Here is a 27,193-nt window from a genome sequence, read left to right as displayed (position 1 = left end):
TTTTCTGCAACTGTTCTTCATATGTTTTAGTCTCCAGGTTTTTAATCATCTTAGTTGCTCTTCTCTGAACTTCCAATTTCTCTAAAGTTGCTTGCCCTGCCAAAGCAACTTCTTTTTCTCTTCTTTATTAGTTTCTTTCCTATTTGTCATAGTGGTGCCTTATAATATAGTTTATTATTGAAGGCGACCTGGCTGCCCAAATTTCTCTAAGTACACAACTGCAACAAGACACTGTCCCTCCTGCTGACTCTCCTTGAAGTGTAGAAGCCGGAGGGATGGAAACTGCTGGAGAAATGCTTGTAAAATGAAAGACATGGCATTCACCTCTCTATACCCTCTAACCATTTTGTAACGAGGTAAGTGCAACACAGCATAAACACTCTGCGGATCAGAATTTCCACCGCATTCTCTTCTCTTTTGGGGGAGGGAAAAATGGCAAACCTATTGTCCTTCCATCAAATTGAATATATGAATCTATACACACACACACACACAAAACAGACACACACACACACACCCCTTCACCTGTTCATAAATGGTGCCTTGTAATGTAAAAAATGTTTTCAGGCACAGGGACAAGAGCTGAAGCAAATCTTTGTTGCTAAGTGAATCTTGATGCTGCCCCGCTCCCTGCTGTTGCAAGCGGTCCCCAATTACAGCAAGTGCTAAATCTTGTGGAATTGAGGTGAATAGGGAGGTGACATCATAGGAAACCATGATCTCCCCATCCTCTATGCTGACGGATCTAATTTTCTCTAAAAATTCACTAGAGGAGTTCACAGTGGTGTCATTGTTCATTACTAGATATCTTAACCTGCCATATAGCCATTTGGCCAGCCCCGAGGTTGGAGTTCCCCTAAATGACACAATGGGTCTTAGGGGAGCTCCTTCCTTATGGATCTTGGGGAGTCCATAAAATCTGGCAGTAGGCACGTCTTTGGGGCGCATAGTTCTTAAAGCCTCCTCCCCTATTTTCCCTTGTTGTTTTAATCTCTCTAATACCTTGGAAATTTGGTTCCTGAGGGTTGTCCTAGGGTCTTTTCTGATAGTCCGGTAGGCGCTGGTGTCATTGAGCAGTGTGCGGGCTTTGTGGATATAATCAGGTCGGTCCATTATGACTGTTGCTCTGCCTTTGTCAGCTGGGAGGATGATGATGGATGTGTCATCCTGTAATTGCTTTAGGGCTTCTTTTTCAGTAACTGATAATGTTTGGCAGCATCTATGAGTCATAAGTAGGCTTGTGATGCAGTGCCTGATAGAGCCCTTGGTCTCTTCATTAATATTCACTTGTTGGATAGCTGATTCAAAGGCCGCCACAAAGTCCACAGGGCACGCATCCATTAGATTGTAACCTGCGTCACTTTACAACAATTTGAATTGTTTGTAAGAAAGCATCTTAGATGATAAATTGCAATTACACACACACACACACACACACACACACACATATATGTAGATCTTTGGTCATTCGGGTTTTTCCCCACGTAAAATTGGAGGTATCAAGGCAACGTTTCGATGAAATCTCATCTGTCATCCTCAGGCTGGTGACTTCAGCTTCCTTCTTCTGGGAGAAGTGTGTGATAGTGGCTGTTTTTTTTCTTTTTTTAAACTGCCAGAGGGGGTGTGTTCTGTGGGTGAAGGCTTGGCTGTGTTCTGATGGGGTGGAGGTGTGCTCTGATTTGGTGGGGACTTAGCTGTGTTCTGATTGGGTGGGAGTGTGTTTTGAATGGGGGCTGTGTTCTGATTGGGTGGGGATGTGTTTTGAATGGGTGGGACTCGTCTGTCAATCAAGGCAGGTTTCCAAATGGCTGGTAGGCGAGAGGTATCTCGTTTATTCATGCTGTGGGGACGTTTTTCTATCTCATGGCTTCTCTGATTATTCTGTTGTTAAAGTGTTCAATTTTGGCGATAGTTCCTGTTTTTTAAAAATCAATTTTGTGTCCAATTATGTGGGGAAAAACCCAAATGACCAAAGATCTACATACAAACACCAGTGAAAACCTCAGAAAACACACACACACACACAAGGATGCAGTTAGAAACTAGTTACTTTAAATAGTGGAGTCCTTTGGGTGAAATAGAACACGTGGCCACTGTAAATCCAAACGACACTACAAATATCTAGCCAGAGGGCTTTCTCAAGCAGTAGAAACAGACCTTCAATTTTCAAGAGAATGGAAATGCTTGTAGCAAGAAAGGATTCAATTAGAGGGTTCGAATTACATCTCCCTCCACCCCATATATCTGCATGCAGATTGCACTTTAATTTCTGCTTGGAATTAGCAGTGTATAACAACAAGCAGATTCAAATCTAGGTTCCTGAAAGCCTACTTAATTTTTAATAGGTGCTGTGTTTGCACCCTGCTTTGAGAGAAAGGGCAACTTCAACCCATTAGCCAGTCCCTCTGCTTTAACAAAAGGACACTGAAGGTGGCATTTAAACCCTAGAATTTAAGAAAGGAAAGAAGAAAGGGGAATGGTGAGCAAGATATGATCAGTCAGGGATGGTTTGGACAAGCAGGACATTCTGGGTGACAGGATCAGAACTAATTATTTTGATTGCGAGGAATTATTTCTGTTTTTCTTATCTTGCAAAGTGGTACATCCCGAGTAAGAATGCCTTCTACTTCTGATTATCAGGTATGAGTCTTCTTATCAGCTTCATTTACTATATCATTTTTTTCGCCACTGTGCAAATTTCTGTACTTATAAATGGGCCTTGGAGAGAGCCTATATTGTGCAACCATCTTTCTCTAATGAAGGACAAAACCAGAAATGTTCCATGATGTAATTTTCACAGTCTCAAGGCTCTGAACCCATATATAACACCCCCCCTCCAATTTGGCTATGCTGACCCTACACCAACCAACCTAATTCAAAGGCAGCTAGCATTTTCCACAAAGACGAGGGGGTCAACCTATTTTTCGAAGCACCAGAAGGCAAGACTAGAAACAATGGATGGAAACGGTGAGAACAATTAACCGGTGGAACAGCTTGTCTTTAGAGGTTGTGGGTGCTCCATCACCGGAGGCTTTTAAGAAGAGGTTGGACAGCCGTTTGTAGGGAATGGTATAGGTTCTCCTGCTTGAGCAGGGGGTTGGATTAGAAGACCTTCAAAGTCTCTTCCAACTCTGTTATTCTGTTAAATAACCCCTTCCCCCTCTGTTCCAGACAGTTGATCAGTGATATCCTGTGTAAAGTCATTCTCCATGACGTTTTTTAGGATCTATTGGCTACAGTTCTTTTCTAATAAATGTTGATCTCATCTTTCAGTCCTTTCTGGGTGTAAGAAGGCTTTTTTTTATATGGTCATCAAATGTTTCCCTTCCATAATATGGTAAAACTGAGTGCAGAGAACAGCAACAACAATGACTAGGGGTTTGGAAGCTAAACCAGATGAGCGACTGAGGGAACTAGGTGTGTCTAAAGAAGAGAAGGATTAGGCATGACATTATTATTATTATTATTATTATTATTATTATTATTATTATTATTATTATTATTATTATTATTATTATTATTAAATTTTTATACCTCCCTTCTCCCGAAGGACTCAGGGCGGTGTACAGGGCAATAAATATTGAAATATAAATACAAAAGTTAAAAAAGATTAAATAATTATGCCCAATATAATACAATAATTAAAACTATGTTAAAACCAAATCCAAACCCCAAACCCATCAGACATGATAGCTGTCTTCCAGTGTTAGAGGGATTGTCACAGAGAAGTGGGGGTCTACCCAAGAACCTGTCCTGAGGACAGGACAAGAAGTAACAGGTGGAAACTTATCAAGGAGAGAATCAAACTAGAACTAAGGAGAAATTTTCTGTCAGTGAGAACACTTAATCAGTGCAACAACTTGCCTCTGGGAGTGATGGGTGCTCCATCACTTGAGGTTTTTAAGAAGAGTCTAGACAGCCACTTGTCTGGAATGGTATAGGGCAGTGATGGCGAACCTTTTAGAGACCGAGGGCCCAAACTGCAACCCAAAATCCACTTATGTATCATCGGGTGCCGGGTGGGTGTGGCCCATTGGGTGGGTGTCGCCCATTGGGTGTGCATGGCTGTGGTGGTAACGGCAGACTGGGTGGGACTAAAAAGTTCAATCCATCAATTCCAACTTTGCAAGAAGTTGAAATTGATTGATTGAAACTTTTTTTTTTGCACACGGCGGCGGAGGCCTAAAGCGAAAAGGTTTTATAAAACCCAGATGAAGGCCTAGGACTGTGGCGATGGCACATGTGCCCACAGAGAGGGCTTTGCATGCCACCTGCTGCACGCGTGCCATAGGTTCGCCACCATGGGTATAGGGTCTCCTGCTTGAGTAGGTTCCCTTCCGACTTTGTTATTCTATTATTCTGTTAACTACCAGCCTGCTTTCTTTTCTGCAAATGAGCAGGTTGGAGATTGTCTCTACATATTTCCTTAAGAAAGAAGGTAGCTACCAAGATTTCTACAGTAGCTGAATGTGTGGTAAAGAACCAGTGAGAGTAGGAGGTGAATATTGCGTGTATTTTGAGCAGATTGATTTTCTTGTTCCTCCTTCGCATTATTTCTACAACGACTACGGCCTGCTTGAACAATACATAAGAGCTGCTGATGTTGTGAAGCTTTATTTGTGCTCTCCCGCTACAAAGGTTCTTGAGATATTAGGCACTTCCTCAAGAAAATTGACAAGTCTCTGAATGAAGACTTTTAACCTAGTTACTAAATTTATATGCTGCCAGAATAACAAGGAAAGAGATCTGAGTGGGATTGTGGTTGACTGGGTTAAGAGTCTCAGGGGAACAAAACTAAGGAGTAATAAAAGAGATGTATTAAATGTCCAAGACTGTTAATTCATTGGCTTAGAGAAATGAAATACATGGACAACATAAGGTGAAGAAGAAGGAAGGAGAGAAGAGAGGTTTTTATTTTTAAAAAATCTATCCCTACCTCTAATAACATTAGTATATAGCCCCCAGAAATACCAGAATTCTGTGAAAGCTTTTAAAAAAATAAAAATAAAAAACAAAACAAAAAAACTCCCTACTATGTTTAAATTATAGAAGGTCAGGCTTAGTTAATTTAATCAAAAAGAGGGAAGAATGAGATTGCTTAGGAGAAAGAAAGAAAGAAAGAAAGAAAGAAAGAAAGAAAGAAAGAAAGAAAGAAAGAAAGAAAGAAAGAAAGAAAGAGAAAGAAAGAAAGAAAGAAAGAAAGAAAGAAAGAAAGAAAGAAAAGAAAGAAAGAAAGAGGGAGGGAGGGAAGGAAGGAAGGAAGGAGGGAAGGAAGGAAGGAAGGAAGGAAGGAAGGAAGGAAGGAAGGAAGGAAAGAGAAGGAGGTGGGGGAGGGAGGGAGGAAAAAGAGAGGAAGGGAAGAGGGAAGGGAAAGGAAAGGAAAGGGGGAAAAAGCAATAGCACCAACCGCAATATATTTCTTTATTATAATAATACTGTAGTGAATTATTAATAATAATCCTGATTCTTCAGGGAAAATTTGAGATATTTTAGAAGGAACATTTCTGCCATTACAGTCCTTAATTTGAGTCAGATGAAAATTTAAATGTAGAAAAGATTACAATTGATACAGAATCATACAATGTTCCACTACATAATCAAATTTAACATACATCAACTATTATCCAATCCTGTTGTGATGACAGTTCAGAAGGATGTGAGGACTAAATAAATAAATAAAGCTAAGTTCTTCCTGTATCTTACTTCACCTTTTCCTTTGATTGCAGATCTGCAAATATTGTAAATGTGACAATTGGTCGCAAAATGATTAAATATTTCTAAATAAATATTTTTCCATCACCATCCTAACTGTGAATGACTGACAAAGCAGTCATTAAATGGGGGCTAACTGGACAAGATAGTGCACAACTGTGGAACTGAAGCCTCATCATTATTTTTACATGAGTTGTAATACATATAAAAATGCAGTGGCACTTCAACAGTTGACCTCTCTCTCTCTCTCTCTCTCTCTCTCTCTCTCTCTCTCTCTCTCTCTCTCTCTCTCTCTCTCTCTCTCTCTCTCTCTCTCTCTCTCTCTCTCTCTCTCACACACACACACACACACACACACACACAAATATATATACACATAATGCTCCTGTTTGCAACTCTACGTAGAAATGAACACAACAGGAAATAGCCAGGTTTGAGTCAAGAAAGGTAAGCAGAGGAATTTTCTTTAATTATTTGAACAAAACATGGAGTAAAGTATTGGGTTGGAGATTTCAGACTAGCTTTATTTCCTATTTCAGCTCATTCATTATAGAGAATCTTTCCCCCCCCCATTGCTCTTTTCAAGCTGCATTGTGCAAAAATAAGGCTTTTCCTCGAAAACTTAGGAAATAAATTTTGAATTTTATCAAGAAGTTTGGGATGAAAGTTGGATGTGATGATCAAGCATTTTAATTATGCCATTTTTTTCCAGAGCAGAATGTATGGGTGTGTCTGTGTTCCTGAGCAATAAAGCTAGTTGCGTGGTGTGTGTCTGTGTGTGCACAGAAACTGATTCCCTGACAAAGCAAGCAGCTGTTCAAATGCCCCCAGAGCATCACTAACAGAGGCTATGAAGGAACAAAATCAGTGATGGATATCATGCACAGCATTGCTCACAGCAGTCATTAAACTATTTTATTTGGGAAGATGCAAAATACATGTTTACTTTATCTGGTCCTTAACTCAGCTAATGTGCATCTGGAAAAATTGCCCCGAATGCACAACAAATATACTTTTTTTGCTACTCTTGAATCCCACATTTGAGATGTTAAATTTCTGGTTAGTCCCAGTTAAATAGGAGAAGCAGAGATAAAAGTGAATTTAAAAGAGAGACAGGGAAAAGAAAGGGTGTATTCACAAAGTCAAATAATCCAGTTAATTAAAGATCTAGCAGATGACTTTATACTTGCCTAGTTTTTGCTTAGGTTTTGGGGGTTGGTTTTGATGGTTTAGGGCAAATCCAACTTTGGGAATTAGTTCATGGTTCAATACAGTATATTACAGGAACCCAGAAAACAGTTTTAGTATGCAAATTAAATGTTTATCCCCACAGAGCGAAAGAATTCTAAGCTATAAAATGTAAGATGCATTTTCACAGCAGCATGCCAGACACCCCCAGTGTTCGTACAGTTATTATTGTTAATATCTGTTTTGTAAAACTTTTAAAGTGGGAATTTTTAACTTAGCTCAACACTGTGGCAAGCTACAGTGCTGCCAAAATTGTAATGTTTGATGATATGACACAAATCCAGAAGTGCATCACAATGTCTGATATCAAGGATCAAGATAATGTGAAATATTAGTACTGCCTTGTACTGCATTGGTAAGAACACACTTGGAATAGTTGCCATGATATAAGCAAGATGCTGAGACTCTGGAAATAGTGCAGATAAAAGCAACAAAGATGATTGGGGACTGGAGGCTAAAATGTATGATGAATGGTTGTGGGAATTGTGTATGTCACTCTAGTCTAAAGAAGAGAAAGACTAGGGGTGACATGATAGCAGTCTTCCAGTATTTGATGGGCTGTCACAGAGAAGAGGAGGTTGATCTATTCTCCAAAGCACCTGAAAGCAGAACAAGAAGTAATGGATGGAAGTTTATTAAAGAAAGATCCAACCTAAAATTAAGGAGAAATTTGTTGACAGTAAGAATAATTAATTAGTGGAATGGCTTGCCTCCAGAAGTTGTGGGTGCTCCATCATTGGAGATTTTTAAGAAGAGATTAGACAGCCATTTGTTCAGAATAGTATAAGTATTGGACTAGAAAACTTCCAAGGTCCCTTCAATCAAAACAACAATAACAACAACAACAACAATAAAGTTTGAAGGGACCTTGGAGGTCTTCTGGTCCAACCCCCTGCTCAGGAAGGAAACCCTATACCATTTCAGACAAATGGTTGTCCAGTCTCTTCTTAAAAATTTCCAGTGTTGGAGCATTCACCACTTCTGGAGGCAGGTTGTTCCATTGATTAATTGTTCTAACTGTCAGGAAATTTCTCCTTAGTTCTAGGTTGCTTCTCTCTTTGGTTAGTTTCCATCCGTTGCTTCTTGTCTTGTCTTCAGGTGCTTTGGAGAATAGCTTCACTCCCTCTTCTTTGTGGCAGCCCCTGAGATATTGGAACACTGCTATCATGTCACCCCTCATCCTTCTCTTCATTAAACTAGACATACCCAATTTCAGCAACTGTTCCTTATATGTTTTAGCCTCCAGTCCCCTAATCATCTTTGTTGCTCTTCTCTGTATTACTTCTAGAGTCTCAACAACTTTTTTACATTGTGGTGACCAAAACTGGATGCAGTATTCCAAGTGTGGCCTTACCAAGGCATTGTAAAGTGATATTAACACTTCATGTGATCTTGATTCTATCCCTCAGTTAATGCAGCCCAGCACTATGTTGGCTTTTTGGCAGCTGCAGCACACTGCTGGCTCACATTTAAGTGATTGTCCACTAGGACTGTTATTCTATATTCTATTCCATAATGTCTGATGTAAGTACATGCTTTTGCATGAGATCAAAATACAATATATTTTAATGTGTGTCCTATTACACTCCTAGATGCCAATGGAAAGCTTTAACTCCCACTGTCCATTTTGAATGGACCACTGTCCCTTGATTTGTTTGCTAATTCAAAACATTTTTTTATTTCAACCTTTCACCCCCAAAATTGCCAGAGCAACTTTTAAGCTTTCAATAGAAAAACAGTTCCTGTCCTTAGGCTGAAAGGTTCCAAGATATGAGAGTTAAGGTGAAGGGAATGGAGAAAAGAAACCAAGCCAAGCATCAGTTCTTAACATTATCATTTATACAGCATTGAAAACAGGTTGAGAAAAGACAGGTTAAGTTTTTTTTTTTTTTTTAAAAAAAGACCACTATGGTGGCCACTGTCATGTGGTTGAATGCTCCTATATGTTACAGTGTGGCATACGTGATGTAATGGTAAAGACCTTGGAGATGGGGCAAAGAGATGCTGCCTGGGGAATGGTCAGATAAGAGATAGCATAGCCCACAGTTGGATAGTGGGTGGGGCAAGAGGCTCAAAAGACACCCTCCCTAATTTCTCAACATATATACTGTAGGAGACTGTGGGAAAATTGTACTCAGGTAAGTTCTTTATCATTTTCAGATTTTAAGGAAGAACCAGCTGATCAGGAATTTGTATTGAACATGGTTACTGTAATAGTACATGAGAAAGACCTGACAGACAGGGCAAAGAGATACTGCCTAGAACTGAGGAGGTCTAGAACAACCTAGAACTCAGGAGAAATTCCCTGACAATTAGAACAATTAATCAGTGGAATGACTTGCCTCTAGAAGTTGTGGGTGCTCCAACACTGGAGGTTTTTAAGAAGAGATTGGAAAACCATTTGTCTGAAATGGTGTAGGGTTTCCTTTCTGAGCAAGGGATTGGACTAGAAGATCTCCAATATCTCTAATAAGCAGGCATATACATAGAACGAAGGCTACTGCTAAGTTTGTAAGCCGCCCTGAGTCTTCGGAGAAGGGCGGGATATAAATGGAATTAAAATAAATAAAATAAATAAATAAATCCCTTTCAACTCTGTCATTCTCCCTAGGGAATGTCAGATAAGAGACAGCAGAGCGTACAGCTGGATAATAGGCAGGTAACGGGTTCAAAAGAGACGCCCCCCCCCTAGTTTCTCACGCTGTATAGGAGACTGTGGAGGAAAAAAAATTCAAATTTGCAAGAGGTTCTGTTAATGTAGCTTTACCATAAAGTAGAATTTGTTTATCTATTCACATTTCCTGTCTGGTCTACCTGGTAAGGCGGGACATCAGTCTTGCAAGTCTGAAAATACAGTACAATTCCCCCACTTATTCTCTTTCTTCAAGAGAAGAAAGGAAAGTGATTTTTAAATTCATAATGCCAGTCATATTTAATGAAAGAAAATATTATGTGAAGGATTGAAGTCCCAACACAGGCTTAGCAACACAGCATTCTTCACGCTGTTTAACAGTTTCCCATTTTCTATTGATTGGGGGAAAAAATGCTTCTAAGCATTTTTAAACTGTGAAATCTTAAGAGATTTGGCTGCTTTGCCTGACAGCACCAAAGGCCTGTCTGAACTCATGTGGCAATCACAAAATCTCCTTATTGTTTGTTGTAGGTTCAATGTGAGACTGTATAAGTCAGAGAGGGGAAAAACAATGCTGGTTTCTTTTTTTATTAGAAAGACTGAGCAAAATACTGTTTCTTTATAAAATAATCCTTTTTGTCTTGATTACTTCATTAGACATCTTATTATTGTAAGTCCTATCATCTTAAAGCTGTTGAGATTGAGAAACAGTGGACTAGACAACAAAATTACAGAGTTGGAAGGGACCTTGGAGGTCTTCTAGTCCAACTCCCTGATTGAGCAGGAGACCGTAAACCAGGGGTAGGCAACCTCGGCTCTTTTATGACTCATGGACTTCAGCTCCCAGAATTCTTGAGCCAGCCATGTTGAAGTCCATGAGTCATAAAGGAGCCGAGGTTGCCTACCCCTCGCCCTCAGGGGTGCCCCCCTCTCCTGGGTGCGTCCCGCCTTTTTTGCCACTCCCAGTCTCAATGAAGGGCCCAATTATTGGGACCCTGAGAGATGGCCGGGTAAGGTCAGGGGCTCTCGATCCAAATTTAATAGGAGGCCCCTGGTTACTTTTTTAGTTAAATTTTTTAGGGGGTTAGGGAGAGGGGCGGGGGGTAATGGTTGTTTGACTATGGGGGGCGGCCATACAACCATGGTGCAGGCCAGGCCTGGGTCTGACTGTGTTCGGGGGGAGCGGGGTGTGGTTACATCTGGGGCTCAGGAGCGGGTCGTGGGATTACCGATTCCCACGACACTGGGGTATGGCAGCAGGCATATGGACAGAGGGCCGTATCGTTACCGGGAGGGCCGTCCCCGCTGTTTACAAGTGGTGAGGCGCTCCGACCCTCTGTTTCTTCCCCGAGGTGCCGGGAGCGAGGATGCGCAGCCTCCTGAGCTCCGGCTGGTGTACCTGAATGCCAGGTCCGTGGTTAATAAGGCTCCCCTTGTGCGGGATTTGGTGGAGGGTGAGCATGCGGACCTGGCTTGTATTACCGAAACCTGGTTGGGCCCAGAGGGTGGGGTCCCTTTGGTTGATCTTTGCCCACCAGGTTTCCGAGCGTTACACCGGCCCCGGGCTCAAGGTAGGGGCGGGGGAGTGGCGGTAGTTATCAGGGAGACCTTATGTCCGCGGGAGACCACTGTCCCTCAGATAGTCGGGTGTGAGTCTCTCTTTTTGAGGTTTGGTTCGGGGGCGCAGTTGGGCTTGCTGCTGGTGTACGTTTCGCCTAGTCACACAGCGGCAGCCCTGCCTGAGCTACTCGATGTCCTCTCCGGTTTGGTGATTGAGTTCCCCAAACTTTTAGTTTTGGATGACTTCAATCTACCATCCCTGGGAGGGTCATCTGAGTTGGCTCGGGAGTTCATGGCTTCCATGACGGCCATGGACCTGACGCAGGTTATTTCTGAACCAACTCATGAGGGAGGCCACACCCTGGACCTAGTTTTTTTATCTGGACGATGGTTGGATGATCTTGGTGGGGGCTCTCCATTTATCATGCCCCTGTCATGGACGGATCATCACCTCCTGCGGCTGGTCTTCCGTTTTACCACCCCCCGCCGTGGGGATACGGAACCAATTAGATGGTACCGCCCCAGGCGCTTAATGGACCCCGATGGGTTCCAGGCAGCGCTGGGATCCCCACCTGCTTCCGTCGCTCACAACTCGGCGGATGCCTTAGTGGAAGCCTGGGAAAGGGCAGCCACTGAGGCACTGGACCGAGTTGTACCCTTGCGGCCCCTGACCCGGTGCAGATCCCAACGAGCTCCATGGTTCTCCGCGGAGCTCCGGGAGATGAAGCGTCGGAAACGGGGCCTAGAGAGCTGCTGGAGGTCCAGCCGATCCGAATCCGACCGATTGCGGTTAAGAACCTATATTAGGTCTTATCTCGCTGCGATGAGGGTGGCGAGGTGTAATTACTTCTCCACCCTCATCGCGTCCGCAGATAATCGCCCGGCCGCCCTGTTTAGGGTGACTCGCTCACTTCTTAATCAGGAGGTGAGGGGGGATCCCTTACAGGGTCGTGCCGAGGAGTTTGGTCAGCATCTGTCGGATAAAATCGCTCGGATTCGGACCGGTTTGGACTCCAGCTGGGCAGAGTCTGACGATCAGGACACGGGCGGTCTTGTCAATGTTATCTGGGAGGAGTTTGATTCTGTGACCCCTGATGAAGTGGACAGGATTATGGGGAGGCTGAGCTCCACCACATGTTTATTGGACCCGTGCCCTTCCTGGCTGGTTTATGCAGCTAGGGAGAGGACACGAGGCTGGTTCCAGGCGGTGATATCTGCTTCTTTGAGTGAGGGTAATTTCCCCACCGTCTTGAAGGAGGTGGTGGTGAGACCCCTCCTCAAGAAGCCTGCCTTGGACCCAGCTGTGTTGAACAACTTTCGTCCAGTCTCCAACCTTCGCTTTCTTGCGAAGGTTGTTGAGAGTGTGGTGGCGCATCAGCTCCCTCTGGTCCTGGATGAAGCGGATTATCTGGATCTGTACCAATCGGGTTTCAGGCCCGGGTACAGCACGGAGACGGCATTGGTCGCTCTGGTGAATTATCTCTGGAGGGCTCGGGATAGGGGATGTTCCTCTGTCCTAGTCCTATTAGACCTCTCAGCGGCTTTCGATACCATCGACCATGGTATCCTGCTGCGGCGTCTCAGGGGATTGGGAGTGGGAGGCACAGTTCTTCGGTGGTTCTCCTCCTATCTCCTGGGACGTTCGCAGTCGGTGTTGGCAGGGGGGCAGAGATCGGCCCCTAGGTCTCTCGTTTGTGGAGTTCCTCAGGGGTCGGTTCTCTCGCCTCTCCTGTTCAACATCTACATGAAACCGCTGGGTGAGATCATTCGTGGTTTTGGAGTTGGGTATCATCAATATGCTGATGATACCCAACTTTTTATTTCTACCCCAAACCACCCCAGTGATGCCCTCGCTGTGATGTCCCGTTGCCTGGAGGCGGTTCGGGTCTGGATGGGGAGGAACAGACTTCAACTCAACCCGGACAAGACTGAGTGGCTGTACATTCCGGCATCCCGGGACATTCAAAATGTTCCATCCCTTTCTATGGGGGGTGAGCTGTTACCCCCCGTGGATAGGGCTCGCAACTTGGGAGTCCTCCTAGATTCACGACTTACCTTGGAAGATCATGTAGCAGCTGTGACTAGGGGGGCTTTCGCCCAGGTTCGCCTGGTGCGCCAGTTGCGGCCCTATCTGGACCGGGATGCCCTGTGTACGGTCACTCATGCGCTCGTGACCTCTCGCCTTGACTACTGTAATGCTCTCTACATGGGGCTTCCCTTGAAGACCACTCGGAGGCTCCAACTGGTACAGAATGCGGCCGCGAGAGTTGTCTTGGGAGTTTCCCGGTACTCCCATGTTACACCTTTGCTCCGCGAGCTACATTGGTTACCAGTTGTCTTCCGGGTGAGGTTCAAGGTCTTAGTGATGGTTTTTAAGTCCCTACATGGCATGGGTCCGGAATACCTCGGGGACCACCTGCTGCCGGCGTCAACTCCCCTCCGCCCTGTGCGTTCCCACAGAGAGGGCCTCCTCAGGGTGCCTCCAGTCAGAGAATGCCGGCTGGTGGCCCCCAGGGGGAGGGCCTTCTCTGTGGGCGCCCCGGCTTTGTGGAATCAATTGCCGGTGGAGCTCCGGATGGCACCGGATCTCCGCTCCTTCCGGCGCGGGTTAAAGACCCACCTGTTTGAACAAGCTGGCCTGGCCTGATGGGGAGTTAATTTGGGTTTTAAATATTTGTATATTTTATTGTTTTATCTTGGGCATTAATTTAATTCTATTTTAACTTTTGTAGTTTTGTATTTTTATCATATGCCCTGTTCACCGCCCTGAGTCCCTCGGGAGAAGGGTGGTATAAAAATTTAATAAAACTAAACTAAAACTAAAACTATACCATTCCAGGCTATCCAATTTCTTCCCAAAAACCTCCAGTGATGGAGCACCCACAACTTCTGGAGGCAAGTCGTTCCACTGATTAATTGTTCTAACTGTATGGGCTCTTCTAAACTCTACAATTTAAAATTTCATCTCATCCATTTGTTCGCTTGCTTATTTATTTATTTATCTGGAACACTTTCATCCCCCCCCCCAATTAAAAGAACAACACTCTGGGAAGTGTACAGAAATCACCAACAAAAAATCACAAAACACAAAGGACTATCATTTATAACATTAACAATTAGCTAAAACAATGAACTAGCTACCAGTTCCCTGGGACCTTATGTATTTTTTTCCAAGGGAAGGTTACCGGTCTGAGGAGATTCTTGCATTATAGGGAGAACATAATAAAGTAGTTCTATTGAACTCTGCATGTGAGGCTGTGGTTGTTTGTGCCTGTCACATCTGTTTTCCACAAATAGGGGATAAATAGCTGGCATCAAATTCCTTTTGGAATTTACATGGGAGACTGTGGGCTGAGATTGGCAAGAGTTTATTGAAGCAGCATCAAAGCATCTTGGAATAAGCAAATACTACAAACTGAACCTCTGACATTTTCTGAGCTTTGGAGTGTGCTTTTATTGTTAGTGATTCACAGTAACCTTTGAGATTGTACAGTAATATAGCACTTTCCTACTCCTGGCACAAAGATAGATAGTCTACATCAGATACAACAAGACAAGCCCTATCTATCCCATAACATTTTTTTCCTCTTCTTATACCGTAGCTCAAACAGCTGTGCTATTTATATGTCTACACAACCCACGCTTGAATTTGGCACATTTCAAAATGGGTTTTCCAGGCCTGCTTTTTGTAGCTAATTAAGGATCATAGAAAATGCTTGCGCCATTCCAGCTTGCCAAAGTTACTACAGCTTCATAACTGCCTTTCAGACCGAGATGTCCATCTGTAGATTTATTTTATTTATATTTTGAAGTGGACTGATCTCACCTATACTTACTGAGCTGATATGCAGCTTGGTTTGTTGTTCTATTGCAATTCTTGCATTTCCCTAAATATTGCAATATGTGTGTCCACACAAAATACAGTGGGCAGCAACTTCATATACCGCCCTGAGTCCTCAGGGAGAAGGGCGGTATATAAATGTTATTAAATTAAATTAATTAAATTCAAAAAGCACGGCAGGTTTGGATCTGATTAATGATAATGATAACTTTATTGTCACTTTGAATGTACACCAATTGGCATACATCAAAATGAAATTTCGTTGCACACAGCTCTCAAAGGGTCACCACCTCCGATACATACTCCTTGTTCGTGGCCCACTCAAATTTCACATTGTCCATTTTAGTCTCTAGGGAGTGAACGATGGCAAACAGGACAGATGGAAATGGGGCTCCATGTGGATTAGCCCTCAAATTCGCTTGTATTCTGACAACCTCGCCTTCTTTCCTTTTTCTGATCCTGACTCTTCCACCTTTTCCTTAAAGAGGCCTTGCTTCTTTTCGCCCCTGGAGCACACTGCTGCCGCCGCCACCAACTCCTCCAAAAGCCTCTCTCTCTTCCTCTGGGCCTGCCAACAGCCTCATCCAGTTCCTTCGCTCCATAAGCTCCAGGTCCTCTCCTCCTCTGCCTCCTCTGGAAACAGCCCTGATTTGCAATACAATCCATCACTGGGCCAGCAGTCAGATCTTGCTGCTGGTAGAACAAATTCAAACAGCGCCAACGACTTTTAACAGTCTCACCAACAGTTCCAAAACAACTAGAAACTCACCATGCCAGCAAAGATTGTCGGTCGTATGTTGTATGTTACCTTAGTTCCACCATGTTGCTCAAACACATTAAAATCTTCCTGATCATGTGGCCTATAGCCCTTACTATCCCTCCCTCCTGGGCAGGGTCTATACTTGACTGGAAATTTAAGGGGGAAATGTTGCCAAGAAAACTTCATGAATATAGAGTCAAGCTTGACTTATAAAAAAAAGTAAAGGAGTCCCTGCAGATTTCATTCCACTAGTCATTGCTGACTGTAGGAGGCAGTGCTCATCTTTGTTTCAAGGCCATAGAGCCAGCACTGTCCAAAGACATTCCCGTGGTCATGTGATCAGCGTGATATCACAGAGCATTGTTACCTTCCCACCAAAGTGGTACCTATTTATCTACTTGCATTTGCATGCTTTTGAACTGCCAGGTTGGCAGGAGCTGAAGTGAGGACAGGAGCTCATCCTATCATGTGGTGCTCAGATCTCGAACCTGGGCTGCCGGCTTTCCAATGGACAAGCCCAGGATCTTAACTGCTGAGCCACCCTAAGCTTAACTTATAGGAGAGTTTGTTTTCCACTCAAGAAAACCAACCACCACCTCCACCACCAAATGGACCTAAAATTAATTCATCTAGATTAAATAACTTTAGAAATATATAGAGAAAGATATATTTACAGTATATGGACAGACTTGACCATAGTTTCAACTGAGAAACTGTCAGCATCCTAGACCAAGTGAAATCCAAAAATGCTAGGGAATTCCTGGAAACATGGAACTTAAACAAATCAATTTTCAGTAGACACATAGAGATAAACAACATATACAGACCATTTGAAAAGGCAATAAAAAAGCTAAGGAAACAAAAAGATCACAACACCAAAACCCAGATAATCAGGGATTAACACCAGACAAACATTCAAGCAGAAATTAGTATCCTAATCAAGGAACGACCAAGCAGAAAACCACACAATCACCAATATTGGCAAGATAAGCCACATAAAACAGGGAGCAAATCCCACATTCATTAGCACTGATGATGTTACCTAGTTGGGTATCAAAACCTCTGCAAGCAAACAACCAAACTCAGAGAATGCCAAGGACTTCACAGAAAATATATACAAAGTTTTATGAGGTTGTGTTTGTTTGTTTTTTTCCCAAACAAACACAAAATATTGCAGAACCAGAACTAGGCATGTTTATGAATGAATGTAACTATAAAATCAACGTGGCTTGCAAATACATTGATTTGGCCTCCTTTTGCCTATTATTGAAGTAGCGACCTATTCATCCTCATCAGTTTAATGATAAACTGGGAGTTAAAAATGGCAAGTACCATTTGGGAGATTCTTTTTTTTCTTTCCTTACTCTTTGTTAGCTAAACCATTTCTAACCTTTAGAGCCTCTCAGAGGCTGATAGATGAGGACTGAAATTATTCCTACTCCATAGCGTTTTCTGCTTTGGAAAAGAGACCAAGTCAAGCTGAAAAATCTCCATCTTGAGAACTCTTGCTGTGGCTCCCTTGCGTTAAAGCTACACTGGCATCCCCCAAGTTTCAGCTCCCAGTTTATCTTGTTAACATTGAGTGCTCTCTGTCTTTAATGCCTGATAAAATTTACACATCATGCAAAGTCATGGTTAAAGGTAAAGGTAAAGGTTCCCCCGCACATGCGTGCTAGTCATTTCCAACTCTAGGGGCCGGTGCTCATTTCCGTTTCAAAGCCGAAGAGCCAGCGCTTCTCCGAGGACGTCTCCGTGGTCATGTGGCCGGCATGACTAGACGCCAAAGGCACACGGAACACTGTTACCTTCCCACCGTAGTGGTCCCTATTTTTCTACTTGCATTTTTACGTGCTTTCGAACTGCTAGGTTGGCAGAAGCTGGGACGAGTAACAGGCGCTCACTCTGTTACGAGGCACTTGGGATTCGACCCGCCAAACTGCCGACCATCTGATCGACAAGCTCAGCGTCCTAACCCACTGAGCCACCGCGTCCCATGTATACACATGCTACATACAAACATATATATAAGGTAAAGGTAAAGGTTCCCCCACACATGCATGCTACTCGTTTCCGACTCTAGGGGCTGGTGCTCATCTCCGTTTCAAAGCCGAAGAGCCAGCGCTTGTCCAAGGACCTCTCCGTGGTCACGTGGCCGGCATGACTAGATGCCAAAGGCGCATGGAACGCTGTTACCTTCCCACTGTAGTGGTCCCTATTTTTCTACTTGCATTTTTACGTGCTTTCGAACTGCTAGGTTGGCAGAAGCTGGGACGAGTAACAGGTGCTCACTCTGTTACGCGGCACTCGGGATTCGACCCCGCCAAACTGCCGACCTTCTGATCGACAAGCTCAGGGTCCTAACCCACTGAGCCACCGTGTCCCTTGTGTTAAAGCTATACTGGCATCCCCCAAGTTTCAGCTCTCAGTTTATCTTGTTAACATTGAGTGCTCTCTGTCTTTAATGCCTGATAAAATTTACACATCCTGCAAAGTCATGGTTAGCTTGACCTTGATTTATTGAAAATGGATTTGTCTTGCTTCACATCCTATCCTAAGCTTTACAAACAAGAATGACCAAGTACATAAAAGACATTAAATCAAACTCAAAGAAAATCACAACGGCCAGGTGCCCACAGCACAGTAAAACCAACCAATCTCATTTCTCAATCTCTTATCCTTGTGGCTTTTCCCCCTGAATCCTCAACATAAGCTGAAGAAGAACAGGAGGAGCAAAAACGGAATAGCAGGAAAAATGGTGGAAGACCCAATGGGTGATATGCTCATCCACGAGAAAGAGGAGTCTGGAAACAAGTACATTAGGCCCCACCAAGATATGGAAGCTTTCTCCAACCAACATGGAAAGAATACCAAATACCTTAAGAGGCAGAAAGCCAAGGGGAAATTGTATTTGAGTTCTCAAATAAGCCTGGAGAATGGCTTGTGACAATTCCTTATTGTGAAATCTTCCTTATTGCCAGGTTGCTTCCTAACACTCTACCCGACCTATCTGGACTACAGTTAGTCCTTGTTTAACAACTGCTTCATTTAGCCACCATTCACAGTTATGATGGTGATGAAAAAGTAACTTTGCAACAACCCTTGCATTTACAACTTTGCACATCTGTAAAGCAAAGGAAAGCTGAAATAAGATCCTAAGTGCTCTCTGAGCTTGGTGCTTTTCTTGCAGACATTCCATTACCAAACTAGGTAACATCATCAGCGCAGCGGTAATGAAATCCGCAAGAAAACAGCCAAAGCTCAGAGAACACTGATGATCCCACAGCTCAACCCTGAGCTATGAATATTCTCTTCTATCGATAGGATCCTAAACACAGTTGCAGTTTCACTTATTGATTGCTTCACTTCTTAATGTCCAAGTTATGAGTCCTAGCTGTGGTAGCTAAACAAGGGCTACCTGTATCCTCTCTCATTGCCTGGCCCTGTTCACAGTCTGCTTGGAAAGAAAACTTAAATCTATGAACTTAAACTTGATTTATGACCTAGAAGATTAGCTTGACATTTTAATTGCTGTTAAAGACAGATAACCACTGTTGCTTGCAAGGCCGGAACTCATTTTCAGCCTTCCACGTGGGAGTAAGTTTGAGAGCAGAGGCTGGTGTGGGAAGTGGGTTGCGTTCATTTTGCTTATTTTATGGGTGGAAAAAAAAATCAGTAAAACTCATGCCACTGAAGATGAATGCTGCTGCATTGGCAGCCTGATTAGGAAGTTTTTGGGGTTTTTTCCCCCCTGGGGTGCAAACGGGGTGTAATTAGCCATAGATCGCATTCAGGGCACTAATTCAAACAGAATAATCTAATGATATCAAATTGTAGAAGTGGAGGGCACAGGAGGCTATAGATGGCTGTCAAGGAAACTGTTTCTGTTATTGAATGGCTCTTATTATCAAGCAAAGTCTCCTAAGGATGAGTCAAGAGGCAGCTATCTGGCCTTGAAGCCCATTAACTTCAAAGTCCTGTTCTCTGTATTAAGAACTTTTTTGTTCATTCTTATATGTGACAGTTGTTCACTTAAATGATTGTATTGTTGCAATATAAGAGAATATTAGTAGGTCATGGTTGAATTGTGGGGTCCTTGGTGCTCTCCGAGCTTGGTTGTTTTCTTGCAGACGTTTCAATACCAAACTAGGTAACATCATCAGTGCATGCGTGAAGTTATGTGATGGTAATGTGATTCCCTAGTCTTCTCTTCACTGTATCAAACATTCATATGACTTCTTATGTTCTTCATTACAACATTATGTAGAGAAAGAGAGAGAGAAAGAAACAGTGAATGAATGAATGAATGAATGAATGAATGAATGAATGAATGAATGAATGAATGTCCTGATTCAGTTACCCCTATTTCAGTATCACAGGTTGCCTTTTTCTGTTATACAGGGAGTCCTTGACTTACAACCATTCATTTAGTGACTGTTTGAATTTACAAGTGACATTTTTCACACTTATGACCATTGCAGCATCCCCAAGGTCACATGATCAAAATTTGGACTCTTGACAGCTGGTTCATATTTATGTTGGTTGTAGCACCCTGGGGTCGTGTGATCCCCTTTTGCGACCTTCTGACAAGCAAAGTCAATGGGAAAGTCAGATTCACTTAATAACCATGTTACTAAGTTAATTGCAGTGATTCACTTAAGAACGGTGGCAAGAAAGGTTGTAAAATGGGGCAAACCCCACTTAATAACTCTTGCATAGCAATTGAAATTTTGGGCTCAATTGTGGTTGTAAGTGGAGGGCTATCTTGTATAGCAATAGCACGTATGTATGTGTATATAAATGCATGTATGTATATATTTATTATTTTATACAGCTGCCTATTCCATCTAGTGACTCTGGTAGTATGTCAGTCAAAGTACATCAGTCCCCCGCAACAGATTGGATGGAAGAAAAAGGAAGAAACAGGAAGCAGTAAAAAAAAATGAAAACCATGAATGACAGATTGCAAATGGGATCTGGGCAATAACATTAGTCTGGCTGTGTTCGTGGAAGGTCAGGTAAGGATCTCCCAGGACCAGTCAAACAATACATTAATCTTATACTGCTAACCTTAGTTAATTTGTTTGTGACTGAGAATGCAGGCTGAGCTCATTTGTTCAGCTTACGGTTCAACGACTTGAACCATAACATAACTGGAACAAACTCCGAAAATGAGTTACTCCCATATACTGCTTAAAAGGGGTTGTCTGCATACTGCCACAATATTGCAGTGTATTGCTGTATTCTGTCTTCAGGAATGGTATGTGACAGATGAAGTAAAAACATTTTAAATGAAACAAATTTCCTAATCTGTTTATTTCTCTTTGAGGTGTGCAAAAGGTCTCACCAGTTGGTCACCAATATATGGGATGGAAGTGAGTTTGTAGTTTCTAATCACACCCCTGAATGCTCAACAAAATCTAATTGGGCTTTTCTGATTAGCGGAACACACAAATCTTCTAGAAGACCAAAGTGTACCATAGATTCAGAGTGAAGAAAACAGTGAGCATTTATTATCTTTTACTTCTTTGGAGCGATAGCTGATTAATTCCTATGATTTAGACAATGATACTGATTTGATCTCAGACAGTGTTTGATACTGGCTAATATTGCTCTAGAGATGTTCACACACTACCACTTTCTTTGGAAGGTTTAGGACTGCAGCTTATGTGACTCTTGAGAAGCAATCTGAAAAAAAGACAACCCAATTTTAAAGATAAAGCAAATGTCCAAGCGCTAAGAAATGAGACATAACCTTTTTTTTTAAGGAAAGAAGCACTTATTTACAAAAATGATGCTCCAGGAGGAAGAATCAGATTCCAGGTTACAAGCTCTTACTAAGCTACCTCAGGAAGAAGAATCACTTTGTTGTAATCGTCTCACCAACCTTTATTCCAAGCTCTATGTTCTCTCCACCATAAACATCCATTCCTGGATCGAGAAGACCGACTTCCCCAAAGAACTTCCGGTTCACCACAAAAGAACATCCAATCATAGCTGGTGTCCTGAGGAATAAATGGAAGAGAAGTAAGAAGCGCTTTGTTACTGTGGTTCAATTACATCTTTCCCAAGAGATAGAGGTCTAGTTGTTCATGGAAAACAATAGCAGTAGCAATAGAACAGTATATACTCTTCATAGTGTTTCTACAGCCCTCTTTAAGTGGTTCAGAGTCAGCATATTGCCCTCAACCAACAGGGCCCTCATTTTAACAACCTCAGAAGGATGGAAGGCTGAGTCAACCTTGAGCCACTCAGGATTGAATTCCTGGCTTTGGGCAGAATTAGCACACTGCATTTTAACCACTGCACCATCACATTAGAACACCTATTATGATAGAAGTTTAAATGACCAAGAGACAATCTGATGGTTGTGAGCATTATTGTGCCTGCAGACCCCTCCTTTGGTGCATAAGAAGCTCCCTGCTAACTTGTTAAATATTCTTCTACTTAAGATTCTTTTAATTAATCTAATTACATTCTTCTAATTAAAAAAAGAAATGGACGGTGTGCCAGCACTTAACAGTATCTCTGTTTGTGAGGATGCCTCTGGGGCTGATGGAGATGCCACGAGAACGCTCTGAAAACTTCTCAGAGCCCAGTGTTCTGTTTTGAAAGATTTCCAACCCAAGCATCCAGAAAAAAAACAAAAATAAATCTGGATGGGACAATTTATTCCTGAAGGTCTTAAGGAGATGATGGGTTGATCAGTTTGTCTTCAAATAGAACTGTGCTTTATAACTAGCAGACTCTGTCAAATCAGATATTTTGTGATTAGCTGTGATATGCCTACAAATTCCAAATTTACCCTCCCAGCTCCTCCCCACCCCCCACCCTGGTGCATTCTTTTAATCTACTTTAAGTAATTGATTCTTTTGTTCTGCTATTGTTATCCTGAAGATATTTCTTTTCATGCTTGGTAGATATCAAGCTTCCTAAAAGCTAACGCTCATGAGCCCCAATTTTGTCCACGGTGTATTTTCTTGTCAAAGATTATCTTAGACACCGACATGCTAACAATTTACTAGGGGTGGATGAAGCTCTGATTCGCTTAAGTCACCCTTTTGAACTGGACATCCCAATTAATTCAACGCATTGAATGGAACGGCTGAGCCAATGCATTCTCGTGCACGCTCACAGGTGCTTCTTTTAATGCTATCAAGAGTATGTGGACTGAATCAAATTACTTGTTTGATTTCTACCCTGCCTTTCGTTCAGGAACACAGAGCAGCATGTACAAGTAATCCTTGACTTACAACAGTTCATCTAGTGACCATTCAAAGTTACAAGGGTACTGAAAAAAGTGACTTATGACTGTTTTCCACACTTACGACCGTTGCAGCATCTCCTTGGCCATGTGATCAATGTTCAGATGCTTGGCAACTGACTCATATTTGTGACAATTGCACTGTCCTGGGGTCTTGTGGTCACGTTCTATGACCTTGGGACAAGCAAAGTCAATAAGGAAGTCAGATTCACTTAACAACCATGTTACTAACTTAACAATTGCAGTGATTCACTGAACGACTGACCTAAAGGAATGCAACTGATCCAGCCATTGGTTGAACGTTAGTCTACCCATTCCTAATGCAAAACCTTCGTAAGTCCATCACCCCAACTCTTGAGCTAAAACAGAGAGATCTGTCCCCAACTCTTTTTCTAAGGCTGAATTAGGTCCGGGAAAACAATTTTAGCACTATAGTTAGTCCTTGACTTCCAACCACCCTAACCCTAACCAGAATTTTAGTTACTATGCAAAGCTTAGTTGTTAAGTGAGTTGTGTCCAGTTTTATGACCTTGTTTGCCACAGTTAAGCAAATCACTGCAGTTGTTAAGTAAATCGTGCATGTTAAATGAATCTGGACTACCCCATAGATTTTTGTTTCTCGGAAGCCACCTAGGAAGGTTGCAAATGGTGGTCATATGATCCCTGGATGTTGCAACCATTGTAAATACATGCCAGCTGCCAAGCATCCAAATTTTGATCATGTCACCATGAGGATGCTGCAGTATTCTACTTCGAGTTCTGGTTGTAAGTCACTTTTTTCAGTACCATTGCACCTGCAAACAGTTACTAAAGGAATTATTATAAGTCAGAGGACTTCCACTTTGGCATTTGATGAAACAAAAATAAAATAAAGGAATTATTATAAGTCAATGGCTGCTTGTACTGGGAATGGAAAAACAGAGTTTGCTACTGGCTGTATGATAACATCATGCTCGGATGTCTGGAACTGGGAAGCAATTCATCAACATCAGATCAGATAGAGATTTAAGGATTGTAACTAGTTTACAAGCATCTTCATGGTCAGTTGCCCTGCAGCAAATCACATTTTGTCCCAGCAACTGAATAGGTCAAAGAAAGGCTAAGATGACAGGGAAAAGAATTTATAATACCCGCTACTAGCAAAGGATAAAAGAATAAGCTTTACAGTTTTTTCTTGGAAGACCCATTGTTTTTTGCGATGCTGAGACTTTGGAAAAACTGTAGAAAAAAGCAACTAAGATGATTAAGGGCCTGGAGACCAAAACATAGGAAGAACGGTTGCAAGAACTGGGTATGGCTAGTCTACAGAAAAGAAGGACTAGGGGTGACATGATAGCAGTATTCCAGTATCTGAGGGGTTGCCACAAAGAAGAGGGGGTCAACTTATTTTCCAAAGACCTTGAAGGCAAGACAAGAAACAATGGATGGAAACTAATCAAGGAGAGAGGCAACCTGGAATTAAGGAGAAACTTTCTAACAGTGAGAACAATTAACCAGTGGAACTGCTTGCCTTCAGAATTAGTGGGTGCTCCATCACTGGAGGTTTTTAAGAAAAGACTGTCTAAAATGGTACAGGGTCTCCTTATTGATCAGGGGATTGGACTAGAAGACCTCCAAGACCCCTTCCAGCTCTATTCTGATTGATTGATTGATTGTGAATTCATCTGAAGATGAATTCTGCTGGCTGAATTCAACCAATTGAACTATGGACAGCAGGGATATCAGTTGGTATGATGAAGGTTTGTTTCAGATTTTGAAATTAATCAAGTATCATTGTTGCTAAATCTCAGTGTCTTGTGTTGCTCATTGCATAATAGGCTGCCTTCCATGAGACCAGCAGCTCCCCTAAATACCAGCCAAAACTCACCTGAAAGTAAAGGAAGAGTCGTCTCCTTGGAGCTGAATTCCCATCTAAGTGTCTACAGTCCTTCTTTTCACTGATGTACAAACTGCTGATAAACTACTTAGGTATATACAGTATACTGATAAATCTCTCTTTGAAAGCCAGTAACTGTGTTAATTCAGGTAAGTTCTTTACCATCTTCAGATTTTAAGGAAAAACCAGCTGATCAGGAACTTATGTTGAACATGGTTACTGTAATGATATCTGAGAAAGACCTTGGCAGACAAGGCAAAGAGATGCTGCCTAGAACTAAGGAGACCCAGAACAACCTAGAACTAAGGAAAAAATCCCTGACAGTTAGATCAATTAATCTATAGAACGACTTGCCTTCAGAAGTTGTGGCTGCTCCAACACTGGAGGTTGGAGACTTTGGACAACCATTTGTGTGAAATGATATAGGGTTTCCTGTCTGAGCAGGAACTTGGACTAGATTCTAGGGCTTTTCAACCAGTGGTACGGGTACCACCTGTGGTACATTGGCACCTGGCAGGTGGTATGCGACCATCCTAGAAAAGTGGTAGCGGGGGAGGGGAATGAGCTGAACTGGTGTCAGCACCACAGAAGCCTGAGCGAGAGACGGCTGGAGCTGCAGGGGTGTCAGGGCTCAGCGGAAGCACCAGGATCAGCACTTTTTCGGGGCTGACAGGGCTCAGTGGAAGTGCCAGGATCAGCGCCAGGCTCCAGCTACAGCTCAGCACTGATCCTGGTGCTTCTGAGCCCAGAAGAAGCACCAATCAGCTGGAATGTTGCAGCATCTCCAGGGTCTTGTGATTTACATTCAGATGCTTGGCAACTGATTCATATTTATGACGGTCACAGTGTCCCAGGGTCATGTGAAGTGACCAAAACCTTCTGCAACCACCCAGCAGATGGGGGGGTATAAAAACCAAACTCCCCCCTGCCCCACCCCTGCTGCCAATCCTCAACAGAAATGCTCACAACAATGAAAACCTCAGACAGGAGGAAGAGCACCACCGGGCAGGCAGGCAGGTGTCTTGCTCGGCTGTGGCTTGGGGGGCACTTTTTTCAGTGCCATTGTAACTTCAAACAGTTACTAAGTGAACTGTTGTAAGTCAAGGACTACCTGTATTTTATCACTCCCCCCTTTTTTTGGTCATCAAGTTTTTGACACCTTGCTAGGCGACTGGTGGTACTCGGATGTTGCCATATCCTAAAAGTGGTACAACGTGTGAAAAGGTTGAAAAGCCCTGGACTAGAAGACCTCCAAGGTCCCTTCCAACTCTGTTATTCTGTTATTCTGCCTAGGGAATGTCAGATAAGAGACAGCAGAGCCTACAAGTGGATAACGAGCAGAGCAAGAGGATCAGAAGACACCCTCCCTAGTTTCTCAAGCTGCATAGGAGACTCTGGGGGGGGAAATCTTTCATACTTGCAAGATTCTGTTAATGTAGCTTTACAATAATGTAGAATTAGCTTATCTGGTAGGGTTTCCTATCTGGTCTATTTGATAAGATTGACATCTATCTTGGTGTTTTTAAGGTCTTTTTCAGATACCATTGTAGTTACTTAAGATTCTGGAGTTTTTGGGTAGCCTTGCTTTTCTCCTTCTACTGCATCTGGATTATATCACCTGTCTTTCTCTCATTGCTGCCTTTAGTTACCATACAAAATCAGTTACTATACTTGATTTTTAAAAGTAAACTAAGATAATCAATAAGCTGCAACCTGGGTTTCTGGACAGGTTCTACAAATTTGGCTAGATGTATAGTTGTATACAGGTAGTCCTTGACTTACAACCACAATTGAACTTCAAATTTTTGTTGTTAAGTATGACATTTGTCAAGTGAATTTTGCCCCATTTTAAAACCTTTCCTGCCACAGTAGTTAAGTGAATCACTGCAGTTGTCAAATTAGTGACACGGTTGTTAAGTGAATCTGGCTTCCACATTGACTTTGCTTGTCAGACGTTCGCAAAATGTAACCACAAATGTCATAAATATGAGTCAGTTGCGAAGTGTCTGAATTTTGATCACATGACCATGGGGCTGCTGCAATGGTCGTAAGTGTGAAAAATGGTCATAACTCACTTTTCCCGGTGCCGTTGTAACTCTGAACGGTGACTAAAAAAATTGCTGCAATTTGAGGATGGCCCATAAATGAATGGATAGCAAGGTCAGCAAAGTCAGTTTTGGAGGAAATAGTTCCCTTCACATTCAGAACTCAATTAAACAGGTTCAGGATAGTATCCTCCCTTCTACCACCAATATCACTATGTCTTTCTCTTCTTATCAATGCAACGTCTGTCTCCGTGGTGG

At 42.6% G+C, this 27,193-nt stretch overlaps 1 protein-coding gene across 1 annotated transcript in view; it reads right to left on the bottom strand.

Moving 5' to 3' along the window:
• The window catches only part of GALNT17 (polypeptide N-acetylgalactosaminyltransferase 17), a gene marked incomplete at its 5' end in the record, with an annotated part of 305,373 nt that overhangs the window by 63,661 nt on the left and 214,519 nt on the right, over nt 1-27,193 (bottom strand). The window contains one exon of the mRNA XM_083379748.1: nt 21,638-21,755. Coding sequence (XP_083235874.1) covers nt 21,638-21,755 — 118 coding nt within the window. The remainder of the gene's footprint in view (nt 1-21,637; nt 21,756-27,193) is intronic.

The sequence above is a fragment of the Vipera ursinii genome (genome assembly GCF_947247035.1).
Source record: "Vipera ursinii genome assembly, chromosome: 1".
NCBI classification, from domain to species: Eukaryota; Metazoa; Chordata; class Lepidosauria; order Squamata; family Viperidae; genus Vipera; species Vipera ursinii.
The sequence above is the reverse complement of the archived record's forward strand: the minus strand, read 5'-3'. Positions and strand labels throughout refer to the sequence as shown.